At 42.5% G+C, this 17,901-nt stretch overlaps 1 protein-coding gene across 3 annotated transcripts in view; it reads right to left on the reverse strand.

Annotated features, from left to right (window-relative positions):
• The window catches only part of ATAD2B (ATPase family AAA domain containing 2B), a 158,627-nt gene extending 140,978 nt beyond the window's left edge, over positions 1 to 17,649 (reverse strand). For 2 of the 3 annotated variants that reach the window (XM_049095411.1, XM_025454544.3), the window contains exon 1: positions 17,096 to 17,649. In XM_049095411.1, coding sequence (XP_048951368.1) covers positions 17,096 to 17,311 — 216 coding nt within the window. In that variant the 5' untranslated portion in view covers positions 17,312 to 17,649. The remainder of the gene's footprint in view (positions 1 to 17,095) is intronic. The other variant, XM_025454543.3, reaches the window with a different exon arrangement.
• Positions 17,650 to 17,901: the final 252 nt, after the last annotated feature.

Below are 17,901 nucleotides of genomic sequence, written 5' to 3' on the forward strand. Positions count from 1 at the left end.
TCAGTTTGTTTCCTACGATTGATTAAGAGTCTCTTATGGTTTGTCTTGTTTTGTTTCTTAAATTCCACGTGAGTGAAATATGATAATTGTCTTTCTCTGACTTATTTCGCTTAGCATAAAATACCCTCTAGTTCCATCCATGTCATTGCAAATAGTAAGATTTCTTTTTTTATGGCTGAGTAATATACCTGTGTGTGTGTGTGTGTGTGTGTGTGTGTGTGTGTGTGTAAATGCACCACATCTTCTTTATCCATCCATTTGTCGATGGACATTTGGGCTCTTTCCATAATTTGGCTATTGTGAACATTGCTGCTATAAATACAGCACGGTAATTGGGTCACTACATTTGTATTTTTGGGATAAATCCCTCATAGCGTAATTGCTGGGTCACAGAGATTCTTACAGGAAGTGTCAGTGTGAAGAAAGAAATGAAACAGGGCAGCCTGGGTGGCTCAGCGGTTTAGCACCACCTTGGGCCCAGGGTGTGATCCTGGAGACCTGGGATCCAGTCCCACGTTGGGCTCCCTGCATAGAGCCTGCTTCTTCCTTTGCCTGTCTGTCTCTCATAAATAAACAAAATCTTTAGAATAAAAAAAATCCAAAATCTTAAAAAAAAAAAAAAGAAAAACAATCTAAAGAGGTTAAAAAGTCAAAGAAGTCAAGGAAGAATCTTTTTTCTTTTATTTTTTTAATGCCCCGCCCTTATTTTTTTCTTAAAAAAAGCTCCACTCCCAATGTGGAGCTCAAATTCATGACCCCTCTTTAAAAAAAAAAAAAAAAAGTCAAATTCATGACCCCAAGATCAAGAGTACATGCTCCATGAACTGAGCCAGCCAGGCACACCAAGACTTTTCTTAAAATATAAGATAAAGGGGCCTCTGAGTGGCACAGTCCTTTAAGCATTAGACTCTTGGTTTTGGCTCAAGTTGCAATTTCAGGGTCGTAGGATGGAGCCCCATATCAGGCTTTATGCTCATGTAGAGTTGGCTTGAGATTTCTCTTTCCCCTTCCCTCTGCCCCTCTCTCTCTCTCTCTCTCAAACAGTCTTTAAAAAAAATAAAGGGGATGCCTGGGTGGCTCAGCGGTTTAGCGCCAGCCTTCCGCCCAGGGCGTGATCCTGGAGACCCGGGATCAAGTCCCACATTCGGCTCCCGCATGGAGCCTGCTTCTCCCTCTGCCTATGTCTCTGCCTCCCTCTCTCTGTGTCTCTCATGAATAAATAAATAAAAATCTTTTAAAAAAAAGATAAAAACAAAATTAAAAAATAAAAGTTAAGATGACCGGGTTTCTTGTAAATAAAAGAAAGCATAAAAGAGAGTAAAATAAAACTTTAAAGAGTAAGATAACTCATGAGAAAAAGATCCTCAAAGAGACAAAAAATAAACAAAATAGGAAGATTATCACCCAAGGTTGGATCAAAAAAGTATATAAGTACAATCAATATTTTCCCACTTCCTATATAAGACAGTCCTTTTTTCAACCTTTTTTTTAATAAATACTGCTTTCATGAAAAAGCTTAGAAAAGCACTCACTTTCTTTTTCTTTCAGCAGTTACCATGACTGCAGAAAACAAAACTCACACTGCTATTTATTTGTTTAGAGCCAATGCATTTCCACAAAGTCTGAAACTTCAGGCACACAAAAGATCCTGAATTTTACTCAAATATCCCAGGAGCAATGGCTTAATTGTTTAAGATTTCTAAATAAGAATGAATATATGAAAAGAATATACAAAGAAATGTTATAGAAATGAACTGAGGAAAAAAAATAAAAAATAAAAAATAAAGAAATGAACTGAGAAATTATTTTAAAAAAAGTCTAATTTAGGATACATTTTTCTTCCTGAAAAATAATTTTTAATCTAACTAGATACTTAAAATGAGAAAAAGACATAGGTACAGAAAAATGCCACAGACATAAATATTGGACAGGACCAGTTTTTTTGTTTGTTTGTTTGTTTTTTATGATAGTCACACACAGAGAGAGAGAGAGAGAGAGAGAGGCAGAGACACAGGCAGAGGGAGAAGCAGGCTCCATGCACCGGGAGCCCGATGTGGGATTCGATCCCAGGTCTCCAGGATCACGCCCTAGGCCAAAGGCAGGCGCTAAACCGCTGCGCCACCCAGGGATCCCCAGGACCAGTTTTATATAGCAGCATTACCACTGTAATTAAAAACTACTATTCACCTCATAATATTGTTTACAAGAACCAGGTGAGGGCACAGAAGAACAAATATTACACCTACACCCTAACAGTGGATATAGTCTCAAGTAAGGGTACTTGCTTGGCTTTGTAGAATTAATATAACTCCATAAGCTTATTAAATTCTCTTCAGTGATTCATTCCTTTCATAAACAAAACTTATTAAGCATCTATTGTGTTAGATTCTAAAGATACTTGATGACAAGATTGTCTCTGCTCTTCAAGAAGGTTAAAGCCTAACTCCTTAATCAGCCACCAAAAAAGATACATAAAAACTTAGTAATTCTGAGACCATTGAAGAATGGGGTGCAAACTGATTTAACCAAAATGTTTAAAAGGGATCCCTGGGTGGCGCAGCGGCTTGGCGCCTGCCTTTGGCTCAGGGCGCGATCCTGGAGACCCGGGATCAAGTCCCACGTCGGGCTCCCGGTGCATGGAGCCTGCTTCTCTCTCTGCCTGTGTCTCTGCCTCTCTCTCTCTCTGAGTGTGACTATCGTAAATAAATAAATTTTTTAAAAAAATGTTTAAAAAAAAAATGTTTAAAGAACAATCTGGAAAAACCTATAAAAATTAAAAATACATATACACCTTTGACTCCGTAATTCCAACTTCACCTATGAAAAATAAAAAAATCATTTTCTGCTATATTATTTATAATATTAAAAACCTCCCTCTACGTCTCTGCCTCTCTGTGTCTCTCATGAATAAATAAGAAAAGTCTTTAAAAAAAAAAAAAAAAAAAAGGACGTCTGGGTGGCTCAGTGTTGAGAGTCAGACTTCGGCTCAGGGCGTGATCCCAGAGTCCCAGGATCATGTTCCGCATGGGGCTTCCTGCATGGAGCCTGCTCCTCCCCCTTCCCGTGTCTCTGCCTCTCTCAGTGAGTCTCTCATGAATAAATAAAATCTTTTTTAAAAATTAACCAATTTAAAAAAATAATAAAAACCTGAAGACAAAAAAAAAAAAAAAAAACCTGATGACAACCTGTGTACCAATAGGGAATGTTTACCTAAGTGATGGTATGATACAACAAAATATTAGAAAGTCATCAAGAAAAGACTAATACAAAAAAAATATACATGACACATAATTTACTGTCATAAATACTATATAGGTTATAATTCCATTTGTTCAAAAGATACACATATAGGGACGCCCAGGTGGCTCAATGGTTGAGTGCCTACCTTTGGCTCAGGATAGGATCCCGGGGTTCCAGGATCGAATCCCTCATTGGGCTCCCTGCATGGAGCCTGCTTCTCCCTCTGCCTGTGTCTCTGCCTCTCTCTCTGTCTCATGGATAAATAAAATAAAATAAAATGATACACATATAAATTACCCATACATACATGTGAATGGTCTGGAAAGATGAATACCCACTTTTTTTTATGATTTTATTTATTCATTTGACAGAGAAAGAGAGAGCACAAGCAGGGCAAGAGCAGCAGAGAGAAAGTAGTAGACTCCTCACTGAGCAGGGAGCCCGATGCAGGGCTCAATCCCAGGACCCCAAGATCATGACCCGAGCCAAAGGCAGATGTGCTCACCCACTGAGCCACCCAAAGTGCCCCCAACGTATACCAGGTTTAACAGTGGTTACTGCTAGGAAGAATGAACTGGAGGAATTAGGGGAGGAGGGGCAGGTCTTATTTTTTTCTGTGCACTTCCATGTTGTTTGAAGTACTTTTGTAATATTTTTAAGGATTTTATTTTTTTTATTCTTAAACATTTTGAGAGAGAGAGAACAAGTAGGGGGAAGGACAGGGGAAGTGGGAGAGAAGCAGACTCCTCCCTGAGTACAGAGCCTGATGGGGGACTCAATCCCAGGACCCTGAAATCATGACCTGAAGTCAGATGCTTAACTGACTGAGCCACCCAGGCACCCCTCATAATTTTTAAATAAAAATAAAATACTTTGCAAAGAGCTAAGGTCAAGAATCTTATGTATTCCTGTATCTTCAGTGTCTGACACACAGAATTACTCAATTAAAGATACTAAGAATTTTTAAAAACAAAATTTCCTGGGGCACCTGGCTGGTTCAGGCAGAGAGTATGCAACTCTTGAGCTCAGGGTCGTGAGTTCAAGCCCCAAATTGGAGTGTAGAGATTACCATAAAAAAAAAAAAAGAAGGCAGCCCAGGTGGCTCAGCAGTTTAGCTGCTATGCCTTCAGCCCAGGGTGTGATCCTGGAGACCCGGGATCAATAAATAAAATTTTAAGAAAAAGGAAGGAAGAAAGGAAGGGAGGGAGGGAGGGAGGGAAGGTGGGAGGGAGGGAGTTAGTTTTCATTTGCATTTGAACTGCTGCTTCTAAATAATTGTATGCCCTTGAGCAACTATCACTTCCCTTCAATTCTCCCATCTAATAAATTTGGAAATTGAATTACAATGGTAAAAACTAAAAAATTAAAATTCTAAATTTCAAATTATTTTCAAATTTTTAACATAGAATCCACTCACCAGTTCATGAATTTGTGCTGCCATCTCATTTGTGCACATCTGTTAATGAGCTCTTCCTGTTTCTATATATACATTTAAAATTTATATTATGTGTTATTGATTAAAAAGGAAGTATAGCTCTGCAATGGAGTTTGGTTTTTCAAAAGTAGCTTCCCTTAACTTGCACAATCATGTACACAACCACAACACTCATCCCGAGTGTGAGCACTGGAGTATGCTCTAGTTAAAAGGTGTTAACAGTTGTAAAGGAAATGAACTTTTATCAAGCAACTAACTTCAAGGTTTTCTCCCAAATAGGCCTCTTAACATATGGACACCAAAATGGTCAACAGGGATCAGCCACAATAAGTACCAAGTAGCTTAAGTAACTAAGTTTCAGATGCCTGGGTGGCTCAGTGATTGGGCTCCTCCCTTCGGCCCAGGACATGACCCTGGAGTCCCGGAATCGAGTCCCACATCGGGCTCCCTGCATGGAGCCTGCTTCTCCCTTTGCCTATGTCTCTGCCTCTGTGTGTGTGTGTGTGTGTGTGTGTCTCACGAGTAAATAAATAAAATCTTTAAAAAAAAAAAAAAGTAACTACGTTTCTTGTTTATTCAAGTAACTGTAGGTAAATTGCTCCAGGGAGGGATCAAAAGTGCTCAAAACCAGTTTTGCTCAATTATCAATTCAGGGACAGATTCAGAGCCTGGATGGCTCATGAGAAGAGCATATACTCATGATCTCAGAGTCATGAGTTTGAGCCCCACTTTAGATATGGATATTACTTTAAAAATATATTTAAAAAATAAAATAAAAAGAAATGATAAGTTAACAACAATCTTAAAAAGATGAAAAAAAAAAAAAGATGAAAAACCAAAGACTAAAAGAGCTAAGATGCTAAGATTGCCAAAGAAGAAAAAGGAAAAGACCACGCCTAAAATTAGCAAAATTTATGCACAAAGACAAAAAAAAAAGATCTGTAAGCTTCAAAAGAGGAAGAACATCTACAAAAAAGAAGAGAATTAGACCAACATCAAACTTCAAGAGTAACACACTAGAGACAAGATGACAATAAAGCAGTATTTTTTAAGTACTGGACCTAGAATTTTGAATTTAGCCAATTTATTTTTTTTAAACATTTTATTTATTTATTCATGAGAGAGGCAGAGACATAGACAGAGGGAGAAGCAGGCTCCTCTCAGGGAGTCCGATATAGGACTCGATCCCAGATCCTGGGATCACGCCCTGACTCAAGGACAGATACTCAACTGCTGAGCCATCAGGCAACCCCCAATTTTTTTTTTTTATTTAAGATTCTATTTATTTATTCACGAGACACAGAAAGAGAGAGAGAGAGAGAGAGAGAGAGAGCCAGAGACACAGGCAGAGGGAGAAGCATGCCCCATGCAGGGAGCTGGATATGGGACTCCATCCCAAGTCTCCAGGATCCCGCACTGGGCTGAAGGCGGTGCTAAATACCTAAGCCACCCAGGCTGCCCTCCCCCAATTTTTTATTTAAATGAAAGAGCATAATGAAAATATTTTCAGCCGTGTAATACCACAGAAAGTTTGTCACAAAAAGTCCCAAACTGAAAATATTCCTGGAGGAAGTATTCACAAAGACGAGAAATAAAAGATAATATAAAATATATAAAGATAATTGATATCTTAGAAAAATTTATTGCTACTGGAAAAAACTCAAAATTAAAGAAAAAGACAAAGTACTTACATCCATTAAAAAGTCAGAACTAGGGATCCCTGGGTGGCGCAGCGGTTTAGCGCCTGCCTTTGGCCCGGGGCGCGATCCTGGAGACCCGGGATCGAATCCCACGTCAGGCTCCCGGTGCATGGAGCCTGCTTCTCCCTCTGCCTGTGTCTCTGCCTCTCTCTCTCTCTCACTGTGTGCCTATCATAAATAAATAAAAAAAAAATTTAAAAAAAAAAAAAAAAAAAAAAGTCAGAACTAGGGGATCCCTGGGTGGCTCAGCGGTTTAGCGCCTGCCTTTGGCCCAGGGCGCGATCCTGGAGTCCCGGGATCAAGTCCCACATCGGGCTCCCTGCATGGAGCCTGCTTCCCCTCTGCCTGTGTCTCTGCCTCTCTCTCCCCCTGTGTCTATCATGAATAAATAAATAAAATCTTTAAAAAAATAAAAATAAATTTTAAAAAGTCAGAACTAAAATTCTAGACAATATAGCATAGGAAGGAAGATGGAACATTAAAAGAGGCAAGCCAAGGTAGTAGCTTGGTAGGTTAAGGGTCCAACTCTTGATTTCAGCTCAAGTCATCATCTCACTGTCATTAAGTTTCCTTTTTTTTTTTTTTAAGAATTTTATTTATTTATTCATGAGAGACACACACACGGGGGGGGGGGGGGGGGGGGCGGGGGGGCAGAGACAAAGGCAGAGGGAGAAGCAAGCTCCATGCAGGGAGCCTGACGTGGGACTCGATCCCGGGTCTCCAGGATCATACCCCGGGCTTCAGGTGGTGCTAACCCGCTGCGCCACCGGGGCTGCCCTCACTGTCATAAGGTCAAACTCTGAGACAAGCTCCTGCACTGGGAGTGGAGCCTGCTTAAGATTCTTCTCCCCATTCCCCAATTATTTCTCTCTCTCTCTCCTCATCCCTCTAAAAATATATAATCCCTATAAAATATATAAAAAAAACAGCAGAAGGTTCATAAATATGACCAACTGGGCATTATTTCTAACACTGCACCCCCAATTGCAGAATCCACATTCTTTCCAAGAGCACACAGAACATTTACCAAAAAAACTAACCATAAATAAGGTGAAAAAATAAGTCAGAACAAATTTCAAGAGACTGAAATCATATGCAGTATGTTCTCTGAACACAGTGGTATTAAACTAAATAACAGGGATCCCTGGGTGGCTCTGCGGTTTAGCGCCTGCCTTCAGCCCAGTGCGTGATCCTGGAGACCAGGGATCAAGTCCCACATCGGGCTCCCTGCATGGAGCCTGCTTCTCGCTCTGCCTGTGTCTCTGCCTCTCTCTCTCTCGCTCTCTCTCTCTGTCTCTCATGAATAAATAAAATATTTTTATAAATAGATACATAGAAAGAAAATAAATGCCCACTGTTTGGAAAAGTAAGCAATATACTTCTAGACAATTAATGAATCAAGAATAAAGCAGGAAGGAAATTAGAAACAATTTTAATGTAAACAGTCTCATAGAATAAATAAATAAAATCTTTGGCGGGGGGGGGGGGGGGGGCACCTGCATGGCTCAGTCATTGAGTGTCTGCCTTTGGCTCAGGGTGATCACAGGGTCCTGGGATCAACTTCCACATCAGTCTCCCGATAGGGAGCCTCTTCTCCCTCTGCCTAAGTCTCTGCCCCTCTCTCTGTGTCTCTCTGTGTCTCTCAAGAATAAATAAAATCTTTAAAAATAATAATAAAATAAAGTAAGTCCCTTTAAGAATATATACATAGGGTTAAAACATATAGGGGCTCCTGGTTGGCTCAGTCAATAGAGTAACTCTTGATCTTGGGATGATGAGTTCAAGCCTCAGGTTAGGTATAGAACTTATTTAAAACACACAAACAGGGCAGCCCAGTGGCTCAGCAGTTTAGCGCCACCTTCGGCCCAGGGCGTGATCCTGGAGACCTGGGATCAAGTCCAGTGTCCGGCTCCCTGCGTGGAGCCTGCTTCTCCCTCTGCCTCTCTCTATCTCTCAGTGTTTCTAATGAATCAATCAATCTTTAAAAATAAAACACACACACAGGGACACCTGGGTGGCTCTGCGGGGTTGAGCGTCTGCCCTAGGCCCAGGGCGTGATCCTGGAGTCCCAGGATAGAGTCCCACTTGGGTCACCCTGCGGGGAGCCTGCTGCTCTCTCTGCCTATGTCTCTGCCTCTCTCTCTCTCTGTCTCTCATGAATAAATAAATCAAATCTTTAAAAACACACATACACACAAAACAGGAGAATTTGAACAACAAAAAAATTAGAATCTTAACATGAGACAAGAGATTTAAGTATCAAATAATCAATAAATCCACACTATAGTATTTCCATCTCCTAATGTTTTCCATCACATATATTTTCTTATGCCAAATAAAAATACAGCATACAAAACACTTACCAAAATTGACAGTATATTAGGTCACAAGGAAAGCATCAAATTCCACAAGAGAAATATACAAACTAGGGTTATGTTGAATGATGTTACTTGCTCTTGGATTTATTACAAAGGTGTCAATTCTCTGAAAATTAATCTAGGAATTCAAATACTTTGCCATCTTCACTTTGGCAGCATATACATCAAATACTCTCCCAATTAAAGTTCTAGCTGGATCTTTTGAGGAATTCCATAATCTTAACTAAAAATGTGTATGAAAAGAATGAAGATCCTTGAAAATCTAAGTCAACTTTGAAAAAAAAAAAAGAGGGGAAAAAAAAAAGAGGAACTTGTCATTTAGGATATTAAGATATACTTCTAAAACACAGTCATGAAAAATGTGTGGTACTGCCACAAGAATAAACAGGCCAAGAAAAAAAAGAATAGAGAGATCAGAGCAGAACATATACAGAAACTTTGGCATATTATCAAGTGGCACCCCAAAGGACAGGTTGTCTAGAATAAAATAAATCAAAGATCTAAAGAGGAAAGATTATATTATGAAAAGGGTCATGACATAAATAGTATCCCTTACTATGGCACAAGACTAAAAGCCACTGAAAAGAAGAAAAAATAACTTCAGCAGAAAAGAGGAAAAAAATTGAGCAAAAAATATTAACAGCACTTTAGAGATAAACCAAAAAAAACTACTATGGACATAGAGTTGTTCATAAGGGACACCTGGGTGGTTTAGCAGTAGAGCGTCTGCCTTTGGCCCAGGACAAGATCCTGGAGTCCCCGGATCGAGTCCCACATCTGGCTCCCTGCATGGAGCCTGCTTCTCTTTCTGCCTGTGTCTCTGCCTCCCTCTCTCTCTGTCTCTCATGAATAAATAAAATCTTTAAAAAAGAGTTGTTCACAAAATTCATAACCAAAGAAAAGCAATTAAAAAGCTAGGTATTGGGGATCCCTGGGTGGCTCAGCAGTTTAGTGCCTGACTTTGGCCCAGGTCGTGATCCTGGAGTCCCGGGATCAAGTCCCACGTCAGACTCCCGACGTGGAGTCTGCTTCTCCCTCTGCCCCTCTCTCTCTCTCTCTCTCTCTGTCATAAATGAATGAATGAATGAATGAATGAATGAATAAAATCTTAAAAGAGAAAAAAAAAGCTAGTTGTTGCCGAATACTGGCAGGTGTCTGGGGATACAGGCACTGCGATAAACTACTCCTAAAAGTAGAGACCTGAACAGCAAATGTCAAGTAATATTTTTTTTTTTTAAAGATTTTATTTATTTATTCATGATAGTCACACAGAGAGAGAGAGAGAGAGAGGCAGAGACATAGGCAGAGGGAGAAGCAGGCTCCATGCAGGGAGCCCGATGCGGGACTCGATCCCGGGTCTCCAGGATCGCGCCCTGGGCCAAAGGCAGGCGCCAAACCGCTGCGCCACCCAGGGATCCCTCAAGTAATATTTAAGTACATGTATACTCTATTTCACTCCTGGGTATCTCAAGGAAATTCTTTTTTTTAATTTTTTTTTTAATTTTTATTTATTTATGATAGTCACAGAGAGAGAGAGAGAGGCGCAGAGACACAGGCAGAGGGAGAAGCAGGCTCCATGCACCGGGAGCCCGATGTGGGATTCGATCCCGGGTCTCCAGGATCGCGCCCTGGGCCAAAGGCAGGCGCCAAACCGCTGCACCACCCAGGGATCCCTCAAAGAAATTCTTATATCAAGTCCTCAAAGGACATTGTATGAGGATGTAAACTGCAGCATATACCACAAAAAGACTGTAATGCACAATTCCAGGGGGCGCAATTCACATAAACTGCAGTGTGAATGACGGCTCCCTGACTTTTTGCAACATGGATCCTGTAACAGTAAATCAAAGAGACAAAAATGTTTGCCCACAATGCACTTACATTTTAATATAGCACAACTTCATAAATATTTATTGACTGAATGAAAGAACAAAGGAATAAGCAAGCCTTACCACCAAAGTTAGGTTGCATTTTCTCCTAGTTCCTGTCTACCAAGATCAGAGAACATATCATTTTATGGGGACGTGAAACACCACGGTTCAGAGATTCTAATTTGGGCTCTAGAATACAGACACAAACTAATAATGCTAAGTGTGTTTAATTCATTAGTATTTATTTTCATTTATAAATGCTATATAATGTCTTTTCAAGAGGTTTAAAGCGTAAGACATTTTTTCAAATGGAAAACACTTATCTACCCCCAAAATAAACAGGTTCTCAGAGCATAAAAGAAAATGTACACACTGATAAATATCGCCAAGCAGAGGGGAAAGATGGCAGCACAAGTACACCTCTACTGTAGATCACAATGCCCCAGACTTACTCTCTTTATACGGATTTTTTTTCCCTAAGTCATCTTTACAATACTGCAAAATGTCTCCACAACATGTCTGCTCCTCTTCCTATACCCAGCCCCTGAAATAAGGCAGCAATTACTGAAAATCGCTATCCTGTATTTCATATCCCTACAGGCCACTGTTCCCACTTTTAGTCCCAATACAATCCTAGACACAGTAAAAATCTGTCTATACACAGTTCATAGAGTATTTCCTGACTGTATAACAGCCACCTTTTTTGCTTTTCCAGATATGTGTGGAAAGTACTATCTGAACATCAAAAAGTAGAGATAAATACAGATGAGACAGTAAGATATACAAATAGAAAAGACAGAATTAGATTTCAATATTGAATCTACTTATTACCTACTTAATATTACTTGTTACTTATTAGCTATTTGGTCTTCCATAGGCCATTTAGTCTCTGACAACTCGTTTCCTCAACTGTAAAATGGGAGGGTACCATCACCTGTCTTACAGGGTTGCAGGGATTAAATGAGATGGCATTAAACACCTAGCATGAGATGTTAAATAAACCCTAGTTTACTCTTCTCCTTATTAGGATACCACCAATGGGCAGAAGAGCAAAATGCAATGACTATGAAGATCATCAACCTGAAAGTAATTTAAAATGAAGCATACGCTCCATTCATTCACTCAAAAATTATTTACTGAATACTATGTTTGGCAGACAATACTGTAGGCACTCAGGATATACATTTACTCAGCTGTAAATGACCATCTCGTCTTTAAAGAACATCAAAGATTTCTACTCCAAACACTGAGCAAAGGGGGACACCTGAGTGGCTCAGCAGTTGAGCTTCTGCTTTGGGCTCAGGGCATGATCCTGGAGTCCACGGATCCAGTCCCACCTCAGGGTCCCGGTGTGGAGCCTGCTTCCCCTTCTGCCTGTGTCTCTACCTCTCTCTCTGTGTCTCTCATGAATAAATAAATAAAATCTTAAAAAAAAAAAAAATTGAGTAAAGGATTAGAACTCATCCCATTGAGAATCTACGTCATTCATTTAGCACTTACTTTGAACTGACTTGGCTTGTTAATACGTAACACCCCTAAAGGTAGGGACTGTGTTTTGTTTTTTTAATCTTCTATTCTCAAAGTCCAGTCATCATTATTTTCAGAAAATAATTGGCTCCTCGGGACGCCGGGGTGGCTCAGCAGTTAAGCATCTGCCTGTCTGCCTTCAGCTTAGGTCATGATCCCCGGAGTCCTGGGCTCCCTGCATGGAGCCTGCTTCTCCCTCTTTTTCTTTTTTTTAAATTTTTTTTAATCTTTATTTATTTATGATAGTCACACACACACAGAGAGAGAGAGAGAGAGAGAGAGAGAGGGGCAGAGACACAGGCAGAGGGAGAAGCAGGCTCCATGCACCGGGAGCCCGACATGGGATTCGATCCCGGGTCTCCAGGATCGCGCCCTGGGCCAAAGGCAGGCGCCAAATCGCTGCACCACCCAGGGATCCCCCTGCTTCTCCCTCTGCCTGTGTCTCTGCCTCTCTCTTTCTGTGTCCTTCATGAATAAATAAATAAAATCTTTTAAAAATAATAATAATTGGCTCCTTAATATGCTATTCATTAACAGATCTTACGCATCTTCTCTGTGTCAGATGCTGTGTCAAAGGAGCCCTAGGAATACAGCAATTGGGCAAAAATAAGATATAATGCCTACCTTTGCGGAGGTTATAGGCTATTCCAATTAAAAAAAAAAAAAAAGTCTAGGAAAGAATTTCTTTAAGTTCTACCTCCAACATGGGGCTTGAATTTATGACCCCGACATCAAGAGTTACATGCTCTCCCAACTGAGCCAGCCAGGCATCCCCAAGGGAGAAAAATTTTAACCAAAGGTATATATTCTACCTCCAAAAACTAGAATACAATCTAAAAGTGAAAACAAAATCGTACAATACTTAGAGCTCAAAAGCATCTGAAGTTTAGAATCTTACAGCATATATATACTCAAAGTATCTAACAATACAAGTTACAGCCTAGTAACTAATTTAGATGCCTTTTCTATCATTTGACGTAAGCCACACACAATGTACCTCTGTAAAACTGTCTAGCTTATATTTAGATACAACATTTTATGTATGGGTTTTTTCCCCCCTTCGTACTTTCATAGAAGTTTTTAATCCAAAAGTCCCAAATGCCTTTTACTCAATGACTCGTTTTTCACAAAGTCCTCCCACAGCAGAGGCATAACAAATATTAAATGTCCAATAAAAGACCAAGAACCCAAATATCAAGAAATCAACTCAGTGCACACAAATGAAATTTCATTGTGTAAAAGAAATCCCAAATATACAATTCAAAGTAATACAGCACTTTTCTGAAGTGGATCGTTGAAGAGATGGGAGGACTCTCCATTCAGGTGAAGCCACTTGGTTTGGTCCATAGTTCTCCTAACAAGTAGTAATCCTACCACCTGTCCAGCTGGTTTCCAGAGGCTATAGGTTTATCTATAATTAGGTATTTAGGAGACATGTAATCAGGGACTTACCAAAGAATGATTACAAAGAGTACTGACCAGGGAAAATGGTTTAAAGCATTAATTAATATGCACTCACTTCTACAGGTGTTGTCAGTTTAATCTGTGACCTTAAAAACTGCAAGTCTGAATATCCAGACTACAGAAATGGCCAGTAATTGAATTTAAGTTGCATTTCCAGTTGGCCACCACAGAGCTTCTCTGGTTCAAAACTGTGACAGGGGACACACTTTAACACATTATTCAAGACCTTGATACATATAAGGAAAAACTTGCTCTACTCTGAAGAACTTGTACTTTTCCCTACTCATCTGAGAGTTAAATACATTACTGCATTTTGCTCTCAGACTCCTTTTCTATGTTGAACCATCAACTTCCCCGCTACTCTGCTTGTATTATGTTGATAAATACATGAGTATTGGAAAAGAGTAAGTACAAAATGATAAAAGAGCATATTAAAAGATTCACAGATTTTTTTTGGTGAAATTAAGATAAAGCAAGTTTCCCTATAAAGTTACTCAACATACTTATTTTAACCCTCTCCACTAAGATATGGACTCAAAGTATTATATAACCTTCTCAAAAAGTACAAAAAGCTAGTGATGAAGCCAAAAGCAAACAGGCCTAGCAGAAGTTTAAAAAAAAAAAAAAAAAGCTGAAATATTTTCTCAAAAACTGCTTTCCAATTCTGTGAATACAATATTAGTTTGTTTGCTGAGAGTGACTCTTCAGTGGAGCAAATGCTAATTAGTGATCATCAGATTAACTGACCAAAAAGAGGTCAAACTTCATACATACTAAACAAAAAAAGCCAGATATGAGAGTAATTACAACTAACTGCGTAAGTCAGCTTGACATTTAAAAAGTGTGGGCACAAGAAAATCATTGCAATAACCTACAGAATGTATCATATGTTTATTTCCCCATTCTACACATACTTGGGGAAAAGGCAAAATTATAAGCACAGTTCATGGTCTTATGGCTTTTTAAAGCAAATGAAAAACTATAAACACAATTCATGAAATAAAAAAAAAAAAAGAATCCTGGGAGGCTTGGAGGGGGTAGAAATCAGCATCAAGTGCAAAGTGAAGAATGTAACACAAAAGAGGAAAAAGGAGGACTTCCTCAACTATGTATCTTATAAAGAAAAATAAATTTCTTCCTACAAAAATAAGGGTCTCCTAAAGCAAGAGCACAAACCATTTTCCATTAAGTTTTTATAGACACTAACAAAGGTCTAAAAACCCAAAGAAAAAGTGCCTTTAGATACACCAAAGAGACAAAATTCTTGTCATTCACAAAAGGAACTTAAAAAGATCTTACCAGACTCAAATCAACTCACTTTAGGAATATTCACAAAGAAATATACAGAAATTGCTTCATAAATATGTAGTCCCATAAACTTAACAAATTCTGAATTATAAACTTATCCCCTTTTAACGGACCAATCATAGGATTAGAGTAAATGTCTTAAATTTTTCAGAGAAAGCCATTAGATCTATCATCTACCACAGCCAGAAGACAAGTCTTCTTAAAAGTGAAAAACATATAAAGTAAATTTTCATTAGCCTGTTATTTACTGCCTTTTAAAACATTTTTAAAAGGAACCTTGAAACAAAGTTTCATTAGTATCCTTCTAGAAAAACCTCTAGTATCTTTCATTCCTCAAGCAATTTAGAAGCTACCAAACATGCATTTCTACATTAGATTATTGATTCCTTGCCTTTTAACATCTCCATAACAGCTGCTTGACAAATTACTTCACCTTATTCCTCAGGGGGTAAGGACAGCATGATATCCATGAACTCAAAAATGGGACCACAAACTGATCAGTGACAGATGAGCTAATTGCTTCGGATGAACTGACACTGCTCTAATAGAGTAGGCATTCATACACTATTATACTACAATTAAATGCTTATACTCTAAACATTTTATTTGTACTTAGGTGTAGAAGACCTTTCTTAGATTTACTTTGATTTTAAAATATATGTTAGCTTCAGAAAGTCAAAAAGCCTGTACGCATTTGGAATAATTTCTAGGAAAAAAAAAAAAAAAAAGCCAAGTTTTCAGGGCAATTATTCTAAATAGTTTGTACAACTTTCAGATTTAGCTTTCTTATTCGAACCTAAGAGATCTGTTAGCCCCCAAAATAGTCTACTAACCAGACAGTTTTACAAATACTTACCAAACTTTTGGCAAAATAAAAGCCAAATATATTTTCAAAGATACAACATACAGATTTCAGGACAGGGCAGTAAAATATATGATTTGCGTCAGTGCGTTCTGATTAGCGTCAGAACAGTAGGAGATAGAAAAAGCACACACACGAGCCATAATCTTGTAGACCCCATAGAAAATAAAATATCGTTCTCCCGCAAGAATAACAAAATGGTGTGGATTCAAAAGGGCATTTTAAATGACTAGCAATTACCGGCCAAATTACTCTTCGTAAATGATTAGCCTCTTGCCAAGACAGAGGCGACACTCTTTTTCTGGATTCGTAACCAACCTCCTAACACGAACTTAGATCAATCCCCTTAAAGTGACAAAACAAGTGCTTAGCTTGGAGTCTTACAATAAGAGGTCAAGGTCTTTCAACCAACCGCTTGTTTTAAAACAACTAAGTCACACAGCCTTCTTCGAATGTCACGCTGGCGACCGGGCGACGACGGTGGGTGAATTCACCTTTTCTAGACCATTCCCGTAGCAGAAACGCGGGCGTCCGAGCGGCCAGGCACTTGGAGGGCAGCGGGGACAGCCCGGAAGGCTCTCGGGGCGGGCGGGAACCCCGGCGGGAACCCCGGCGGGAAGCCGGGCGGGCCAGCTGCCGGGTCCTGCGGCCACGGGGTCCCGCTCCACGTCTCCTGCCTGGAGAGGCGGGAGCGCGGATTTTTGTGTTTAAAGTTTGGTGTCAGAGCGGCCACAAACTTTTCTCTCCGCATTCCCGCCCGGCTGCCAACTGGAGCTCTCCGCTCGCGTCCTCCCCAGCTTGCACCACCCCCAAACAGTTCGAGAGCGAGCAGGAGTTAGACGGCGGCGGCAGCTGACACGCTCGCGGGGAGGCTTGGACGCCGCGGAAAACTTTGGCTTCGCCTCTCCGGCCCTCGCGGCCGGCCCCCGGCCCCCGGCCCTCCGCTCCCGCTCCCGCTCCCGCTCCGCTCCGCTCCGAGGCCGGGCGAGGACACGGGAAGCCGGCGCTCGGACGCCCCCGACCCCCCCGCCCCAGCCCTCTCCCCAGGGCTCCGGTCCCGCTCTCCACACAAAAGAGCCGGAGCAGCGCGCAGCACGGCGGCGCAGCCCTGCCCGGCCGGGAGCCACGGCCGCCGCGCCCGCACACCCGGCTCCGGCCGCCCGAGCGGTCCGCGCCGCAGGCTGCCCGCCCCGACCCGGCCAGACAAAGCCCCGGCGGCCGCGCCGGCCCCCGCCGGCCCCCGCCGCCCCGGCCCCGGCCCCCGCCGCCCCGGCCCCCGCCGGCCCCGGCCCCGGCCGCCGCGCTCTTACCCGGGCCTCCTCCAGAGCGCCGCCGGCGCCGCCGCTTCCCCCGGCCTTGGCGCCCGGGCAGCTGGCGGCGCGGGTCTTGGAGGAGCGGGTCCGAGACGAGATGAAATGGCTGCTGCCTCCGGTCGCCCCAGGCTCCGCTCCGGCCCCAGGCCCAGGCCCGGGCCCGGGCGACTTGGACCCGAGGAGACGCAGAGAGCTCTTCCGGGTGTTCACCATGGTGCGGCCCCGCGGACGGGGTCCAGCCCGCGCCCGCCGCGCCCGGGGAGCCGAGGGAGGCCGGCGCCGGCCGGGCAGGCAGGGCCAGCGGAGCCGGGCCGGGAGACGCGAGCCCACCCGGACTCTGCGCCGCGGAGCCGACGACAGGCGAGAGTCGGGCACAGGAAGACAAGTAGGCGCGAGAAGGCAGGAGGCGGGAAGCGGGAGCGGTGCCCCCGGCCGGCAGCTCAGACCCTCCACCGGCTTCGCCCTCCTCAGCGGGAGCCGAGCGGAGCCGCCATTTCTGCCCCTTTCTCTCTCGTTCTCGCTCTCGAGCTCCGTGCGTCAGGGATCCAGCGCCGCAGGGCCGACGAGCCCGCTTCCGGCCGCGGCCGCTGCGGGGCGCTGCAGGGCCGGCCAGCCCTCCTCGGGCCGCCTCCCCCGCCTCTCCCGCGGCCCCTCCACAGGCCCCGCCCAGCGGCGCGGCGTCAGCGCTCGGCGGCCGGGCGAGCGGGGGAGGGACGCTCTGGGCTGTGCGAGCTCTCTATGGTTTCCAGGTCTGGCCGGGCGTCCGGGAGGGGGATGGGAACAGCCAGAAAGGGCACCGGGAC

Source organism: Canis lupus, chromosome 17 (genome assembly GCF_003254725.2).
Source record: "Canis lupus dingo isolate Sandy chromosome 17, ASM325472v2, whole genome shotgun sequence".
Lineage (NCBI taxonomy): Eukaryota > Metazoa > Chordata > Mammalia > Carnivora > Canidae > Canis > Canis lupus.